The 18,486-nt window shown below is 38.8% G+C and overlaps 1 protein-coding gene across 2 annotated transcripts; it reads right to left on the reverse strand.

Moving 5' to 3' along the window:
- Positions 1–10,754: 10,754 nt before the first annotated feature.
- LOC122018824 lies at positions 10,755–16,143 on the reverse strand. Of its 2 annotated transcripts, XM_042576252.1 has the most exons (4): positions 16,009–16,143; positions 13,665–15,830; positions 11,718–12,028; positions 10,755–11,362 (listed from the first exon to the last, which is right to left on the reverse strand). In XM_042576252.1, exons 2-4 carry the CDS (start codon positions 15,698–15,700, stop codon positions 11,010–11,012), a joined length of 2,700 nt encoding a protein of 899 aa, XP_042432186.1. In that variant the 5' UTR covers positions 15,701–15,830; positions 16,009–16,143; the 3' UTR covers positions 10,755–11,009. The 2 variants fall into 2 exon arrangements, with proteins under 2 accessions (XP_042432186.1, XP_042432185.1); XM_042576251.1 differs by lacking the exon at positions 16,009–16,143 and having other exon boundaries at positions 13,665–16,002.
- Positions 16,144–18,486: the final 2,343 nt, after the last annotated feature.

Raw genomic sequence — 18,486 nt, forward strand, 5'->3', positions numbered from 1 at the left:
TCCGCGATCATACACCAATCGACTACCTCCACCGTCACATGGAGACCCGGATTTGGAACGCCAGCCCCGGTGAACTGTAACACAACTACTGAATCTCTGATCTACAGCTCCCGATGGCACAAAGTTGATAGTTTAGCTGAAATAGGAAATAAATTGCAGCATCAACAGAAACTAAATAGAAATCAAAAAAGAATTTGCTCTGCCAGAATTGCATACACCACTGAGACTGAGGTTGCTGGAATTCCTGCCTTCGGAACGCCGTCCACGGGAGTTCACCACAGCATCAGCCTTGGATTTGCTTTAGTAAGTTTTACCGGAATTGAAGAACAGAGGCTGAGCTTGAAGATGATGAGCTTCTGCCAGAGTTGGATGCACCACTGAGGTGGAGGAGACTTCTGCTTTCGGAACACCGTAAACAGGAGAACACCGTAGCATCCACCGGAGAAGATGATGATGAATCGGCCGACTTCCTCCTTGGAATCTTCCGCTTTCACAACGCCGTCCGCGGGAAGAACATCCACTGAGGAAGGGATGGAAAGGGATGCCTCACCGGAGGAGAACGCTCCACCGTCAAGGATACCCTAATTTTGAGCTCACTGTGCCGTCGCTGCTCACAGAGGTCCACCGAAGATGCTGCTGTCCATTGCCGGATTGAGGAAGATCGCGAGAAGAGGAACTTGGGTGTAGAGGACCGGCTGGCGGCAGTGAAGAGAAGAAGAGGTACCGCCGGCCGGAGAGAAGAAAAGAAAAGAACTGTTGTGCCCTAGTCTCCGCTGGAAATCGCGAACAGAAGAAACGCGAGGAGAATGGGGGTGAAGCACTGTGCCGTGCGTGAGGAAGAGGTTTCTTAACGGGTTGCCGGGTTTGGGTTAAGGAGGTGAGGAGTTTAGTAAGATCCGGATCCAATAAGAGAAGGAAAATTGAGTTTTTGAAATTGGGCTTGAAGAGTGGGCTTTTGGATTGGGCTTGAGGATTGGGTTTAAAGAGTAGGCTTTTGGATCAAATTTGAATTGGAGCTCCACTTCTTAGATGAACTCTTGGATGCTTTGATCTCAATAAACGGTCCAGATCGTTTTAAATCAGAATGAAGGGTTGGATCACTCATATCTGAATTAAGGAACAAGATCTCTCTAGATCAGGATCAACGGTCCATATTGATTCAGCTTGATCTGCTCCATTTGACCTCCAAATCAAACCAAATTTGATCCGGCTCGACCCTAATTTATGGCGATGAGTTTAGGAGGAGAAAAGGATCAGAAGATTAAAACCTAACGTAAATCATCACCTAAGTTTATATATAAAAAAATGTCAAAAAAATTTACCCCAAGTGCCTAATTAAAGAAATTGGCAACACTTTAAAAAATGTTACATATATAATATAAAATTGTTTCATTTTCTTATAATTATTGCAACACTTATAAAAAGTGTTGTATTTATACAATAAGTGTTGCATTTTCTTATATAGGCAACACTTATTTAAAGTGTTGCAAATTTTTAAGAAAATTTCTTCTGTTGTAACAGTTTATAAAAGTGTTGCTTCTAAAGTGATGCCTTACCCTCAAATTGTAGTAGTGCCGATTCCCTTCCCAATCCTCTTTCCCTTCCTCGCGTGCCCTAGCCATCGTCGTCGCACGGAGCAGCACCACTCCTCACCGTGCCCTAGTCTTCTCTTCTTGTGCTGCCACCACAGCTGACGCCGCACGAAGTAGTGCTGACCCAACAACGTCATCCCTGTGCCCTAGCCGCCGCTGCTAGGACGAAGCCGACACAACTCACAGCCACACCCCAAGCACCGGCCGCCGACAAATCTCTGTTGCCCTAACCTCTGCTCTGCCACCCCGATCGCCGTTGTGCCCTCTCGCGCCGCTGCCTTCCTCAACCAACTCTCCGCCGCGCTTACCTCCGATCATAGTCGACGCTGAGCCCTAGCCTCAGCCGACCTATGCTTTTTCCCCCTTCTCCTCCTCCTCACTTCTGTCGACGATTTTGGAGGTAAGTGCCATACCAAGTTATAGTTGAGTTTGATCTCTGTTCTTGATCTTGATCCTCTTCTTAGTTTCTGATCTAGTCACGGTTGGGGGCTGTGAGGGAGAGGAAGGCTCTGCTGTGAAGTATTCCGACAGCAACAATTAGGGTTTTCGGCCTGAATTTCGGTCAAGCAGCACTGTTCTAGAAGGGAAATCAGAGATACAAGGGTAAGTTGTTTGGTAGAAGTGGTGGATTAAAAGATTAATTTGTTGTTTGCGTTTTTAGGATAATTGTGTTGTTGATAAGCAATTCCACCTTGCTGCAGCCACTGGATCCGGCAGCAACCTCCTCTAGCAGTGGGTAAGTACAGATTTAGGTGAGTTTTTATGTTGAATCTGTGATGGATTATGTTATAGTAAGTTCTAATTAGAAGGTGGAACGATTAGGGTTAATGAAGTTAACCCTAATTGATCAATGGATTAGAATTTAGTTTAGTTAATGAATGCATGATAGAATTAGCTAAACTAAATCTTGTGACACAGGACTTTAACGCGAGACGAGCATCTCGACGTCGGATTTGGACTGGTTTGGACCTTTCTATTGGAGGCGGATACTTTGACTTTATGTCATTTGATATGCATAATAGTATTTTTAACAAATAGCAATGATTATTTTCTTATCTGCTTCGGCTGGTTACTATCCGATCTGTTACATGCTTGTTTTGTTTATTTGTTATGTACTTCATGTTAGTACCTACCTGATTATACATGCCTATAGAGGTAGTGACACAACCATGTTTTTATTATGTTCAAGACTTAGATTTTGATACCTTATCTGACCTGTGTACCTTGACCATTGATTATGTCAATTTGTTTTAGGGTACACATTATATATATGGATAGGTTCTGGATATTTTCTATGTTTAGTGTCATGCACCATCTCGCATGATTGCATGTTGTACGATAGTCGGCTCCATTGTTGTTGAGCACATCGCCAGTTACATAGATCTGCACACACCACCACTCATGGGTTTGTGATATGTCAGGCAGGTGTGTGGCAGTCCTGCTGTTAGGCTCCGCTGGTCCGGTGATTCACGTGGTAGCCAACAGACAGTTCTGCTCTGTTAGGCTCCGCTGGTTTAGAGACGCAGCGTGGTAGCCGGCAGACAGTTTGCTCTGTTTGGCTCTGTTGGTCCGCTCATGTGTAGTGTGACGCAGCGTGGTAGTCGGCAGGGATCCCTCCTCTGGACTGGCTCAGGGAGATGAGAGCATTGAGCTCCCCCACTTATGATTTAGGGTAGGAGGATGGATGTACTCCGACAGCATCCCGTCCACTCGGTCACTCATCAGGAGCAGTGACGACAGAGTGCACGGTTGTCACAGCCCTATTCACTCGGTCTCACCATCGTGTGTGAGATGACTGACTGCATCAGGGGTGACCAGGACATGTCATTGGCATCATATGCATGATGCAATTATTGCTTGTGTTTGCTGTATTTATTTGTTGTATATTGGTTGGATACATATGTTTGACATGCATGCAGGATTTTGATACCTCTCGGTCTGACGTCCTTGTTATACTTATACCCATGTTCTGGTTAGTACAGTTTTTTCATGTTTATTTCAGTTGCATTTATCATTCTTATATTAGGAGATTGTACGCATGATTAGTGCTAGTTGTTGTTTTCTTTATTATGCATATCAGTAGTTACCCGCTGAGGAGTTGACTCACCCCGTGAATATTTACTATTTTCAGGTTGAGGTTGTCCGGAGAGTTCCAGTTGTTAGTCCCCTGAAGATTTAGAGAGGATATATTTATTTGGTATTTTGTTATGTTTCTTATTGCACTATCTGGACTGCTATTAGTTTACTTTACAGATATTGTCGATGAGTTTTATTTGGATTTGTTTTACTACATGTCTGCCTAGACGGCAGAAGAGGTGAGTTGATGTTATCGTCAGATTTGAGTTTTATGGGTGTAGTGGAGTAGGACATCAGTTTTGTGTTTTATGGGTGTAGTTGAGTAGGGTTGTTTTTGAGTCTTCTTATCACTGTTCTAGTTTGTTAACTATTAAACTGCATGAATGTCTATGTGTTGTATTTTATTATTGTTATTGTTCCGGTCGTGTTGGCCGAGGTATATATGGCCCTGAGGGCAATGTTTCATATTGTCACCCGTACATGGGAGATGCTGTCGAAAGTTTATTCGGGCAGGGAGTACCTGGAACATGACAATCTTGGCTACCAGGATTCATAAACTCTATTACTTATCCTGGAGGTCTAGAGTTCGAATCCTGAGGAAGGCAAAAATCCACTGGCCAGGGGTGGGAAGACCTAGTGAGTAACGGCACGGCCGAGGGTCGTCGGTCGACGACATAAGAGGTCGTCAGTTGGGCCGCCCAAGGGGCCGAGTCGTTACACTCTAGATCAAATGATTCTCAAGAACAACACAATATTGGTCAAACATCAACTGGACAATTGTAACTTCTGGTTCAACACATCAACTGGACAATTGTAACTTCTGGTTCAACATGATTAAGAGGTCTAATGAGGATACATCGTTCCCAAGGATAATGCGGTCTTATGTTGTGTAAGGAAAATTTTACCAAAGGTGTTACAACCTTTGTCTTTTATTGTGAAGGATATTCCATCATTGATTATGGGAGGAGTTATGGAAATTATTTCTAAGTGAGATTGAGACCTTGAAGTGTTTACAAATACTAGAAATATAGTTAAAAAAAGCTAACTAAATAAGATCATCTATGATGATTGAGAAAGAGAATGCAGGTATTGATCAAGGAATGTTTCTCAGAAAAAAAAACAATATTCATCAATCCAATTTTGTTATGGAAGATGAGAATTGCATATCAAGATAATGATAAATGCTTGAGAAGTTTAGGATTATTCAAATAATTATAAGGGGAAGTTGTCCTCAGACAAACTACAAGATTGTTAGTGTGTGCACTTATGTGCCAAGACACTCCTTATGTATTTTGTGGATAATTATTTAATAAAGGCAAGAATTTATCATTAATTATTTACTTTTCTATATGTATATGATTAATGATAAAGTCCCACAGATCAATAGGTATATTAATTTGAAAACCGTCCTTGATCGGATAGATATCTAGAGGGGACATGGATATCTAGATCAACGCCGAGTATAACTAGGTCAAGATAGACCGAGGGATGGATATCCAAGTTGTACTTGGGGGTGCCTTGAGTTTAGAGGTACACTAGACACGACTCGCTCAAGAGGAGACCACATATTAAACATCATTGGTTATTCCTCTTATGAACGAGTGTAGCTGATCTTTTGACTTGAGACCTTCATTTATTCTATGTGTGGAGTTATATGTTTTGACGCCGTTAAAAGCAGTCTTTAATCGGATTGTGATTAATACAGTAATTGGGTGTATGACAAAGTGTAGAGAGAATAGTGTTGAGTCAATAGAGGATTCATTGCTCTCTTGGATTAGGAGTTAACATCCTGGCCACTTGATAGAGATATTAGTGACTCGAAATCCATGGTCATGGGAGGAATGATTTATCATTCAAGAAGAGTCTATTATATCTTGGAAATCAAGTAAAACAATTAATTTGGTAATGATGCATAATGTATCGAATTAATTGGGATATAGGCTTAGATGAAGAGATTGAATTACACAGTAATCGGTTCATTGTGGTTTACAGTTTATGACTTATATTAATTTTATTGCATTGGGTGGCTAAAAATTATTGCTAGACAACCACCTTAGTCTATGTGTGGATTTACACTACCTTCGTATATAAAACCTAGAGGTCGCACGCATAGCACGTAGACATGAATAATGGTATCGGAAGCTAGTCGAGATCAAGATCAAATATGGATTTATTTGATACAAAGAAGAGAGAATTCAAATAGTCATAATCATGATGATTAATGGAGAATTCGATGAGTCATCATAATGATAATTGATCCTGTCCGAACTATGAGTTGATGAAAGCTGGGGACGTGACGCTCTTTGCTGGCTTCGTATAGACGTCGGGATGAGATGGACCTCCGGCGAACCTGCAACAAAGTTGGGCCGGGAAGGGGTTCCCAGTGACGACCCTCCCACGCTCAAGTCAGGCGAGAAGAAAGCTGGAGCAAGACAATGAGAACTGTGGCTACAGTGTGGATGATTTCATACCTCCGCTGAAGCTTAGGGGTCCTTATATAGGACCTTGGGGAGGTGTGTGCGCGCTTCCCGAGGTGTGCACGTTTCCCCAAACATACCTCAAACATGGATGTCAGAAAAAGCATGTCCGGCGTCATTCCGCAACCATCCGAGCATATCCCTGACGAGACATTGGAAGCTTCCATCGTACGATTCTGTGTACGGCCTAGCCGTCGACCACGCCGATTGCCGACGGCAGCTGTCTCTAAGCTGATCTCCCCAGTTGTCCCTTTTGTCCTTTTCTGTCTTTTGTCTATTCCTAGGTCGGGCGAGCCGGTCGCCCGGTGCTCCAGGCGCGCGGGGATGTGAGTGTATCGGATCGAGCGGGAAGACCCCGGTCATGTGCTCGGATGAGATTGCGCCACCTTGATCTGCGACTCAGCTAGGCGGCTTGGCCGCTCGGCACAGAAACTCCTTTACCTTGCGTCGGAAACCCGGCCTATGGTCGAGTTGTCTTTCGTCTAACCTGGGAGATTCCGCTCGGCAGGACTTTAGGGTCGACCCTCTTGACCTTTGACTCGTACGTGTCACTGACCTCCTCCTGGGCGGGTCCCCCGTCCTTACCACCAGATCAATAATTAATGAAGAATTTGAAGAGTCATCATAATGAAGGTTATAAATGAAGAATTTATGGAGCCTATAACTCTTCATCTTCTTAATTAATGAAGATCATAAATGATGAATTAATTGAGACCTTAACTCTTCGTATTCTTTGGAGGCTATAAGTAGCCATCCTCAGAAAGATGCAAGAGTAGAATTCATTCTCTCCGAGTTTCCCTCGTCAAATTCTTCTTCGTTCGGAAGAGATCATAGTGCTTCCAAGGCTTTGTCAATCCAAGAGGCTAGCACCTAATTGATCGTATCAAGTTCGTGATCTAGTGCGCGTGGATACCGCTAGAGGAGTCACACCTGGGGCTCTTATCTATCTATCTGCATGTGATATCATTCACACCTATTGAGGACTCAAGGTATGTTTTTATGTTACTTTTGTGTAAAACTATTTGTACCACGAAAAGATGCATGATTCATTATATGTCTTTCGCTGCGCTCCGATTCCAACAGCCCTCACTGTGATAAAGATGAAAAATACTCTATGAGTGGAAAGGTCGTAAACCTTCCTATAGAGCTAAAAAAATGAATGGTGAACCAATAAATGTGGGAATATTTAGCTAAGGTATAAGTATCTCATTTGGGGATGAATGAATTACATAAAAATGCATTGATATGTGCCAATGATCATGATACACTATGGTAGCCAAGAAGCTATAAGACAGACACTAGTGTCAAATAGTAAGTCTTAAAATATTTGTCAAAGACTTAACATCATTAAAATAGTATATCTCTAGTCATGAGATTTCTATTGAATATGGAGAATCGTGTGAATTTGCTAATTATAAATACTTGCAGTAAACTATCTATTTAAGGGAATGAGTTTAAAATCCAATATTTGAATGTAGTAATGGTAACTTAATCATGTTGATTAGAGATTCCAAGATCATGGCTCAAAAGGGGCAACTAAGTTAAAAGACTCAAGGCACCTAGTAGTAATTACTTCAATTCATTCATGGAGACAAAAAAGTGCTACATACAAAATAGGTAGAGGATAAGCAAAAACTCTTAATGATTTCTATATTATTTCGTAAAGGGTATAATGAGGTATTGTAGATACTCTTAATAAGAAATCATCTATATAAGTGTAAAGTGAGGGTCTCTTCAAAATTATAAGCACTTATGAATTCTCAAATATTGTCAATGATCAAAATGAACATGACAGAGAACTAGTAGAAGTCTAAGAGTTATTGTGTGAGTATGATTGCAATGGTCCGAGTAGGCGAGCAAGAGGGAGGTGAATTACCCTGAAAGAAGGTTAGTACTTCTCTCACTTATGGAACTTAGCAAGGAACACACGTTTAACAAAAATTAAAAACATACAAACAAAGTAAGAGACAAAAGAATTTACTTGGTTTGTAACTAGAGAGTTTACTAAATCAAAACAGTGGAAGCTCAACTAGTAGATCTCCTTCGGTGAAGGCGGAGTAACCTCTTACAGACGTTAATACTCTAACAGAAACAAAGAATAAATTCAGAAATGAAAGTACAGTGTGTTGTTTGAATGAAGAGGACTAGAGCTCTATTTATAGCTCACTAGTCGAAATATAGTCGTTGATGACGTGGCAGCTCTCGACACTTAGATCAAGTCCGAGCACCTCCACCGTGGCGCCTTATTTGCTTCGCAACGACTTCGTGATAGGATTTTCTCACTACCCGGGCGCCTGGACATGGTCCAGGCACCTAGAGTTTTGCTTGTGTGGACTCCGAACGTCATCCTCGCAACAACATCTCAATGGGGCGCCTAGAGTCCGGGCAGCTAGATAAGGTCTAGGCACTTGGACAAGTCAACTTCATGTTGACTTGTCCGGTTGTTCCGGTCACTTAGATAATATGGTCATCCAAAGTTAAGCTCATCCGAACTTAACTCCGACTTTCTCCTCGAGCTGTCTTCTGTTTTGGCTTCTCGTCCCTCAGAAACATCGCGTGCATTCTTTTTGTCTACTGTTGTACTCTTCTACAACTCTTCGTCCTTCGGATGCATCGATCTCGTCGACTCACTTTCGGTGTCATCCTTCTTACTCGCTAGGTCTTCCGCTCAATTTTCTGTGTTCCTAAGTCCTTGCACACTTAAACACAAGGTATCAAATAACACAGAATCTAACTTAACATAGTTGGTCACATTAAAACCAATCCAGGATACTTACAGATTATCTTGGTTTACAACAACGGCTAAATAATTCAAAACATAATTCAATGGACAACCAAGTAAGTCTGAACATAATCTACTATAGAAGGTTCAAACCATAAGCTATCTCTTTCGATGCAAGTCTTTTGCTATAACTCTTGTTTGAGACTTTAAATTTGTCATACCAGAAAATTGATGTTTGTAACCAATAAATCAAATATGAATATAGATGACTATTTTATAAGTAGATCATTTAAATTAATTTCTCAAATGAATGAAAAATTAAAATCTAAAATTATTTTAGTAATGAAAGGTTGATCTAATATAATTAATTGAGCGAAAATACTGACTTAGTACATTATTTAGATTCATTAATGTGGATGCGTAAAAGCTAACTCAAATATTCACCATTCAATTCACTTGAAAAAAAAAAGTAAAACAATTGAAATTAATTTTCAAATTTTAGATGCAAAATGAATTAATCAATTATTCTATATTAAGTAATTAGTTAAAAATAATTGATTAATTGATTAATTAATTAATTAATAATAAAAATGACTCTTCATTTTGAAGAGAAATCATTAATCTCACTCCTCAACGGCTCAACTCACGCAACACTTCAATATTTTCTAAGACAATGTTAAATAATCTGACTTTGTTTAATAATTTTTAGGATTATTATTAAGCATATCCAAGTAATATAATATTTTTATATGTCAATTATTTGTTTTTTGACATATTTTTATATTTAATTTTTAAAAATAATACCTAATTAATTTTCATTAATAATATTTAATTAATTTTTTAATTAACTTAATTAATTTTTTTAACTAGATAAATTTATTTTCTGACCGGCCAAACCATGAAGATTTACCGTATTTTCTATATTCTCAATTATTCTATATTTTCAAGTTGCATGTAAAATATTTTTAATTTTTCATTTCACACCAATATTTATCAATAAATTACACACTGCGCTTCTAATATCAGTCTACTGATCGAATTATGTTTTAACCCTATGGTAAATTTTCTTAACCTGCACCTTAGAGTTCCAATAATTATAACTTGCTCCATCAACTTTATACATCTTTAATTTCAACTTAAAATGGTTAGACCATTCTAGATTTTTTATATTTTTCTAATATTCTTTATCTTTTAATTATTGATTAAATATTGGATATAGTCTATGAAATTAAATATTAGACTATAACGATACAAATAAAAGATGAGAATCATAAAAATAAAAAAAAAGAATGTTGAAATGTTCAAGTAGATATGTGAAATGCGAGTATAAATAAAATAAAAAAATAAAAATATTATAGCAAAAAATAACATTACATCTATAAAGAAATTATCTAAAATACATATTTAGGATGTAACAAATATATACTAGAATGAATAATAAATACTTCAATAACATAAAATTATGATAAAAACACACATTAAATAAGAGAAAATAAAAAAAACTTAACTAGTAATGATAAAATAATATAAAATTTATTTAAATATAAATAATGATATAATATAAAATAGAACCTAATAAAATATAACACTTAGATTATTATGATTGTATTCTTCCACAGCATTTGACATTAACTTTTTATTCAATAAACATATTTTTATCAAAATTACCCTTACCCCTCAACTATATATGTTATAGTTCTAAATTATCTTTAACATGTTAAAGATAAATAATAATTGTTAGCTACTCGAAGGCCTTGCAAAGATTTCTCACTACATCAGAAAAACAATAATTTTAACGACTAGAATAGCATACTTGGCAAAATAAAGTTATCATCTACTGTCCAGGTGACAGACAATCACAAAAATGCAAGATCTTAACAACTTCCATAAGTCCTGAAAGAAGCCCTCCCAACTCACCTTATGTGGACTGAAGTTCTTCAGTATCATATTTATACAAGAAACTGAAAAGCGATTTTAACAAAAATATATTCATTGCATCACTAAGATACGGAACTGCTTTTGCGAATAGGAATGTGGTTTTCTTTTCTAAACAAAAGATGTCTGACAGATAAACCGCTAACTAGCCTTAACTGACCATTTTCAGGTTCTGTTGGAAAGCAAAACAGATAAACCTCCTGGTATTCAATCCAAATTGAGTGGGGCATCGGCGATGGCCTCAATATCCTTCTTACTCTTAACCATACATCGTTTCATTGTTTCTGAATCAAGCTTAGGCAGATCTTCTGCAATTGCCATGTATCCATAAAGAGAAGGGAATTTCTTAAAGCAAGCTTCCCCTTCATTTGTTGGGTTATTTTTGCTGGTAGACCCCTGAAGAAAATCTTGTCTGCCATGATGATTTTCTGCAAGTCGTTTGTGAAGCCTCTCTGCTTCTTGCAGCCCGGAAAAAGTTGGGAAGAACTTGATGGAGAACACACTTTGATTGGATGGGTTCCCTTTACAAATTGTTGTTTTTAATACTTCAACCCCCAATTCTGTAATTCACAGACCACAAGTATTAAACGCTACAAAAAAAAAACTAAAGGCTTTTCCAGGATCAACAAAAACTAAAATAAATGGTGCATGTAACAAGACTATTTCTTTGTTTTTCATGTAATGCCATGTTTCTGGTGTTTTCCCATCACAATGGATGATGCATTTAGTCATATCTATGTGGTTTCCATTATTTATTTATAAGAGAACCAAATACATAATCAAATAACTTTTTTTGAACAAAACTATTGGTCTCGATAAAAAAAACTTGCAGGCATTCATAATGATCTCTAGCTAAAGCTGTAGCAATATCCAGCTTTAAGAGAAGTGAAGGAAAAGGTGATTTATAAAACTAACCTCTCAGTATTTCCTGTATCCCTTCCGTAGACAGGACAGTATTCTTGTTATTGAGGGCCTTTTTCCCAGTGGAGTTATTATGGAAAATAACAACTGGAGGCCAGAGAATGAGGTCCTCTTTCAGATTCTTAGCTTCAGGAGCAGCAGCAGACTGATAAGTCCTTGCTTGGTCAGGAGCCACAAGCCAATTCCATCCCATAACAAGACAAAGTGCTTTGTGAAGACCCAAATGTTCTGTCTTTAAACCCACCTTGCCAGAGTGATAAAAGTGACTCACCAAGCTGTGTGTGTCAGGAAACTTCTCTGACGTACTGGATGAAAAGGGGAATAAAGGAAAATTGTTAAAGGCAATACAACAAATAGGTTATAGCATATTCCCTATCCATCTGAACAATGGCAAAAATTCCTAAATTCTGTTCTTCTAGTGTTCTCTCCACATCATGTTGCTAATGGCATTTGTTGTGTGACTACTATCATTCATAAATGAATGAAATGCTTGTACTAGAATAGAAGAATTATATTATATATGTAGCTTAACCACACCAAAAGGTCAGATCCGTCTGAACAGAGTTACTTCCATAGTTTGTACCCTAAATAAGTAAACGAATAATTACTGACAGTTCAAAAATCCTAGCATCATGATTATCGACATCAATATGCAGAAAATCTCAATGAAACTACCGTTACAATAAAAGAACTTGACGAAACTGTTGAATTCCAGGTGTAGAGGTAAAATCTGTCCCAACTACTTGGTGTCATCTTCACATATCTTCTCCAGTCATTTAGCTTTGTCACTTACCAATTGAACAAAAAGGCCAAAAGGGGGTCAGATGAAATCATAGAATGAATAGAAAACAAAATCATGAACTTTGACACCGAACCAAACTCAACCAGATACGCTGTCCCAATTATTATGCAGCCATCCAAGGTTGTGACCCAGAGTCTCACTATTAGATTTCCTTATTCAGGATGGAAAGATAAAATTTTGCATCCAGTACGGACATGTTTTTTTGTGGTACCAAAAAGTATCACATTAATAACAGCCAGAATTTTATATGGCATCAGAAGGCGAATATTACATCATGGTGGCATGATATCATTGGAAAGGCAATGTTGTGAAACTACATGGAATACAACATCTACCATACCAGTTGTGTTTAGAGTGTGAAGTCCAGATTCAAGGTGTTAAGAATTTTCTGGAACAGCATAAATAAATCATGTTATCGATACACCAATCTGAAAGAAGAGTGCAAATTTGTGCTCATATTTAGGTGATGAATGTCCAACTTAAATAGCTGTCTTCAAACTACTCGCTATCCTATCTAGTGACTTGGACATACATAACAATAAGAACTCCAGAAAATTTACACTTCTATAAAGAAGTAGCAAGACCGATCAACTTAAATAGCTGTCTTCAAACTACTTGCTATCCTATCTAGTGACTTGGGCATACATAACAATAAGAACTCCAGAAAATTTACACTTCTATAAAGAAGTAGCAAGACCGATCAATCACTACCATCGACATAATTCCAATTTGCCACAACCAATCTCCACAAAACAAAACTTTGTTTAACCCATATTGTGTTAATAACAACCAAACTCCTAAGGAAAATCATTTGCCACAAAAAGTCATCTCTCTTTTTTAGTGGATGGCATCTCTTTTTTAGTGGATGGCATTACCTAGATCCAATAGGTATATCACTTTTTTTGGCTTCCCTCCAACTAAAACAAAATACTGCAAAACCTTAATCCTTATCAAATAGAAGGATAAGCCAACAGTATGCTTATTATGCATACTAACTCCATTCAGTTGCAAGAAAGGTATTTAAGTTAAAGATACTAATACCGGAAAGCAATTGATGATATGTCAATCAAGTACTTCTCAGTTGAAGTGGGACCAAGCATTCAACTTCCAGTAGGCTACCACAGATTAAGAAGACAGACCTGCCACATATGCAGCAAAGATGACTCTCATTTCCTTGCTCGCGATATCTCTTAAGTTGCTGCATATCCTCATTCAGCAACTTAAGAAATCGAAGAAAGGACTTGTGGACTTGCTGCTTAAATTCTTCAGAACCTTCAACTGGATCCCTCTTTCTTTGTGTCCTAGTATCATCAGAAACATATCTATCATGAGCAGGACCTTCATGCCGCTCTTCTAGGTCCTTCTTCCAAGATTTGTGGGATTTGAAAAATTCCTGTCTTCTCTCAGAATTATATGAGCCATGAGCTTCTGATGGACCAGACCTGAGTCGTTTTTTAATGTTTGTACCATGTCCATGTTTAGGATGTCTGAGAGTTTCTCCAGCAGTCGGCCAATTATCAGATCTAGACACCCTATGAGAAACTGTTTTATATTTGCTATGCCCAATAGCCATGCGCTTAGATTGCATTACCTCTTGTTGTTCATCCCTTCTCTCTGACCACATGTTACCAGTAGCACCTGCTGAGGAAATTGATCTAAAGGCAGTTTGATTGTTAGAAACAAGGCTTCTTGGATCAGGTTCACTTATGCGAACATCAGAAACAAACTGTTTTCTAGTTATTCTTTCAGATGGCAATTCATAAAGATCATACATATCAGCTTCCCTCTGTGGCGATTTGATAACCTGTCCATATACATTCACTCGACGACCATAATAAGTAGGACTAGTAGGCCTTTCATTGTAACTATTAAGACCAGCAACAGACCTTAAAGCATGTGTTCCTTCAACAGTAGCTAATTCATGAACTCGTGATGGTTTTATTTTGTATCCAGAAGTATGCCCACTAGAAGAACCTTCCAAAAAGTCAGCCTTAATGTTCTTAACCTCTTGATACTCCAACTCTGCATCTTCGTGTAAATAATATTGTTTATCCCAATGGCCACTTTCACTTGTAACATTTCTTGAAGCATCCAATTCTCCAATCCTACCTCCTACACGATCCCTGAAAGATAAGCCTATCTTGTCGTGATGGTCACTATGAGACCTCCATGGTATTTTTTCATATATCTCATCTGAAACAAGAAATCTACGATTACTTAGCTCTCTCTGGCTAAATCCGTCAGGTTCAAAGTACTGAGGATCCATTTGAGCTGGACTAAGTGGGTTCCTTCTCAGTGGTTCAGAAATCTGCATTTGAACATACCCAATCCTGTCAAAAGTGTCATTTATATACTTGTTTGAACCATCTCTTAAGTAACCATCTGAAGGTTGGTGAGGGTGATCATCATACAAGCTCAACATATCATTTTTTGAAAGATTGGATGATGAGGCACCACCATAGGACCTCAACGATGGAGTTGTTGCAAAAGATGCATCACTAGTATATGCTTTCACTCCATGTCTCTCATCGAATGGATTTCTCAGTCGATCGTGGTAGTCACGGAACCCCACATCTAATGGCACTCTATTTCTTCCTGTGTACTCTTGCTTGAGCAATGCAGCTTCAGTTGAGAAATTCGCATCTTCAGGCAGTGAGTAGAAAGTTTGGGGCGATCCATCATCCCAAATAAGCCGCTTTTGATACAGCATGCTCTGGGTTTCAAGCCCCAAATGTGAAGCCCCTGGAAGACCATTGTCATTCAGGAGATATTCTTCATCTTCGATCATGTGAGACGTTTTTGGGTTAGAGGACAGCTCTGGCTTCAAATTGGAGTCATTTGACAGCATAAATCTGTGTGGTAGTTCATAACCTTCCCGCTGATTGGGTGAGTGCAAGTAGCGACGATGGGGAGTTGATGTGGGGTCATTATGGAGCTGCTTCCCATAATCAGATCGCCTAGAGGCATAATCCCTGCGATCTGTCGAGGAGCTCCGGCGGATGGGGGGTGAGCGAGGATGCCTATCCCTGCTCGAAGGGCTTAAGCTGATTCGATGGGGTCGACGTATGAACTGATCATGATGCCAATCAGATCTATGGTCCTTCAAGTTGCCGGCTTCGTTGGCAGACATATGCGGCATGTCCCGTCCACCTCTAGCAGGCGCTTCGCGGCGCATCTTCTGAGGAGACTGCAAGAGAAGTAGGCAAAAAGGACGGAAAAGCACTCACGGCGTGGCCAAAACCGATCCCTTTCTCGATCAGGCAGCGAAATCCACCAGAAGAATTATTGTAGATCGGGGGATAGCACTTGGGGAGGGCAAATCACAGGATACGAATGAATTCATGGATTACATGAAAAAAAATTGAGAAAGAATGTCGAAACCGTGTAGCCATGTCGGAAACCTAAGCCATCCTAACCCTAAATTAATCGAGACTGGAGGATTCTTGGCACCAGAGTGGATCAAGGGTTTTATCAGATTCTGACCTTGGACGTGTAGATCCCAAGCACCATGTCGGAAGCCTCGACAACAACCACCGGCGGCGATCCAGGTGCTCCTCACTGTTCGTGTGGTCGCTTCGGCTCCGCCGCAGCTGTCATCAAAGACCGCCGAGAAGCTAGACGGCCTTGTTTAGTGATATACCCAATTTATAGTCTTGGTGGTTGTTTAACACAACGACACCCATGCTCTTTGTATTTCAAAATACACCCCTCCGAAATATTTGTTCAATTTTATAAATTTTAACAAAAGATGAAACTTTTTCCCGTTCTTTATTCTGACAGCAGCAAAACTGCAAAACTACCGGATTTCTTTTTCTACTCTATATTTATTTAAATTACATTTGTTAGTTTTAAAATGAACAAAAAAAATCAAAAGGGCGTCCTTTTACATTTAACCAATTATTAAAAATTATTAAATGAACTTGCTGTCATATATTTTATCCAGAATGTCCATTCTTTATATACAGTGTTTAGGTAGGATATCCTCATTTAACATGTGAGCCCATTTAACATTGATTTGAGAATTCATCGAGTCTTATCTAATCTTATTAAACAGATTGATTTAATATTTTAATAATTAAAATTATTATTATTTTTAAAATAAAAAATAAGTTAAGAAAGAATTTCTGGCTAGAATATGTCATTTGATATATTTAAGATCTATTTTTCTAATTTAGACTCGTACTCAGTTCGAGCTCAAGTCAAGCCTATGTAATTTTTTCAAGCTCGAGTTAACATGAGCTCGAGTCTAAGCTCGACTCGGCTCAACTCGATTACAGCCGTATTCATGATTACACCTTCGAGCCGAGCTTGAACTCATTTAACACTTGCTCGAGAGTTCGTCGAGCCTTGTCGAACTTTGTTAAGACAGATTAATTTAATATTTTAATAATTTAAATTATTATTATTTTTAAAATGAAGAATAAGTTAAGGAGGAGTTTGTGGCTAGAGTATGCGAGCTTGACTTGAGCTCGAGCTTGAGCTCAAACTCACAAGCTCGATCGAGTTCGAGTCAAGCCTATGTAGTTTTCTCTAATTCGAATTGGCATGAGTTCGAGTTCGAACTCGCCTCGACTCGATTAGAGTCCTAATCATGATTACACCTTTTAGTGATATATTCGAAATTTAGAGTTTAAGAGTCGGTATTTACGATATTGTAACAGCTAGACTAGCTATTACATTAGAGTAATTTTATAAATTTAAAATGATTTGATGAATTTAAATAGTTTTGATAAATTGACGAAAGATTCAATTACCATGGTGCAATTTGCTACGTCCCCTCGGGGTAGTGCGATGATTAAAACATGGGGTGTTGTCACATGAAGTCTTGGGATCGAAACTCAGCGTGACAGAGCATAACCTCCCCCATGTCTTGGCGATTTGCACTAATGGCTAGTAGCCACCCGTGACTTACCTTCTCCGAGTTGGCCTAGGGACGGGTTGGTGAGGGCGCTGGGGGCGAGCGAATCGCCTTTTGCCACATGATGCAATTTGCTACTATAAATAATTATTACAATCTTTTAAAAATAGTTTTCAATCAACTTAAAGCTATTTTTATGAAATTTAAATAATTTTGATAAGTCTCAGACAAGAGGGGATAAATTACCCTAAAAAACACTTCTCGAGATTTTTGATTTTAATTAAGACAAACACTTTAATGAACAAAAACTATATTGCATAAATTAAAAGAAGCTATCGATTTTTACTTAGCTACAACTGAGGAGATTGTTTATCCAAGATATTGAAAACACTAATAAAATTCTTCTTTTGTCATTGGTGAAAAAGCCTTTTACAAATGTTGGAAACACAAAACTTGAAAACAAGATTGAAAATCGAAGTACAAAAAATGTTATGTTAAATCTTGTGCACCGGGACTCCTTTTAAGGTCATTGGTCGAAGTGACTGTTTGATGACATGGCACGAGCAGGACGCTTGGACCCGATATAGGCACTCCCAGCTGGGCACCTAGTTGGCCATCTCAATCTGCTTCGCAAGGATGAAGGGATAAGAATTTATCCACTCTTAGACATCTGGACTACTGCTGACGTGAACACAAAGTTGATCCACTGAGACGAAGCGTCCTTTCGGCACCAAAGTGGTCCAGGTGCTAGATAGGTCAGCCATGAGTTGACCGTCTGGCACCTTCTCCGGTCGCTTGGGTGATCCTCTGGCTTTCCAGAATTGAGCTCATCTAAATCCAACTCTCACATTTTCCTCGAGCAATTTTTCACTCCGCCTTCTCGTCCCTCGGAAGCAACGCGTGCGTCCTTCTCGCTCCACCAGTGTAGTCTTCCATAGCTTCTCATCCCTCAGATGCATTGAGTTTGTCAACTCAATTCTCGTGTCATCCTTCTCGTCCGCTACATATTCTGCTCGACTTCTTATATTTCTAAGTTTATGTATACTTAGACACAAGGATCAAACACCATGAGACCTAACTTAACCCAATTAGTCACATCAAAA

Source organism: Zingiber officinale, chromosome 9A, assembly GCF_018446385.1.
Source record: "Zingiber officinale cultivar Zhangliang chromosome 9A, Zo_v1.1, whole genome shotgun sequence".
Taxonomy (NCBI): Eukaryota; Viridiplantae; Streptophyta; class Magnoliopsida; order Zingiberales; family Zingiberaceae; genus Zingiber; species Zingiber officinale.

Excerpts from the sequence above, each read along its gene's own strand:
- LOC122018824 (XM_042576252.1), bottom strand. The coding sequence starts at position 15,700 with ATGCGCCGCGAAGCGCCTGCTAGAGGTGGACGGGACATGCCGCATATG. Across the intron at positions 12,029-13,664 it reads CTTTGCTGCATATGTGGCAG|TACGTCAGAGAAGTTTCCTG; the intron begins GTCTGTCTTCTT and ends CTTTTCATCCAG. Across the intron at positions 11,363-11,717 it reads GATACAGGAAATACTGAGAG|AATTGGGGGTTGAAGTATTA; the intron begins GTTAGTTTTATA and ends TGTGAATTACAG.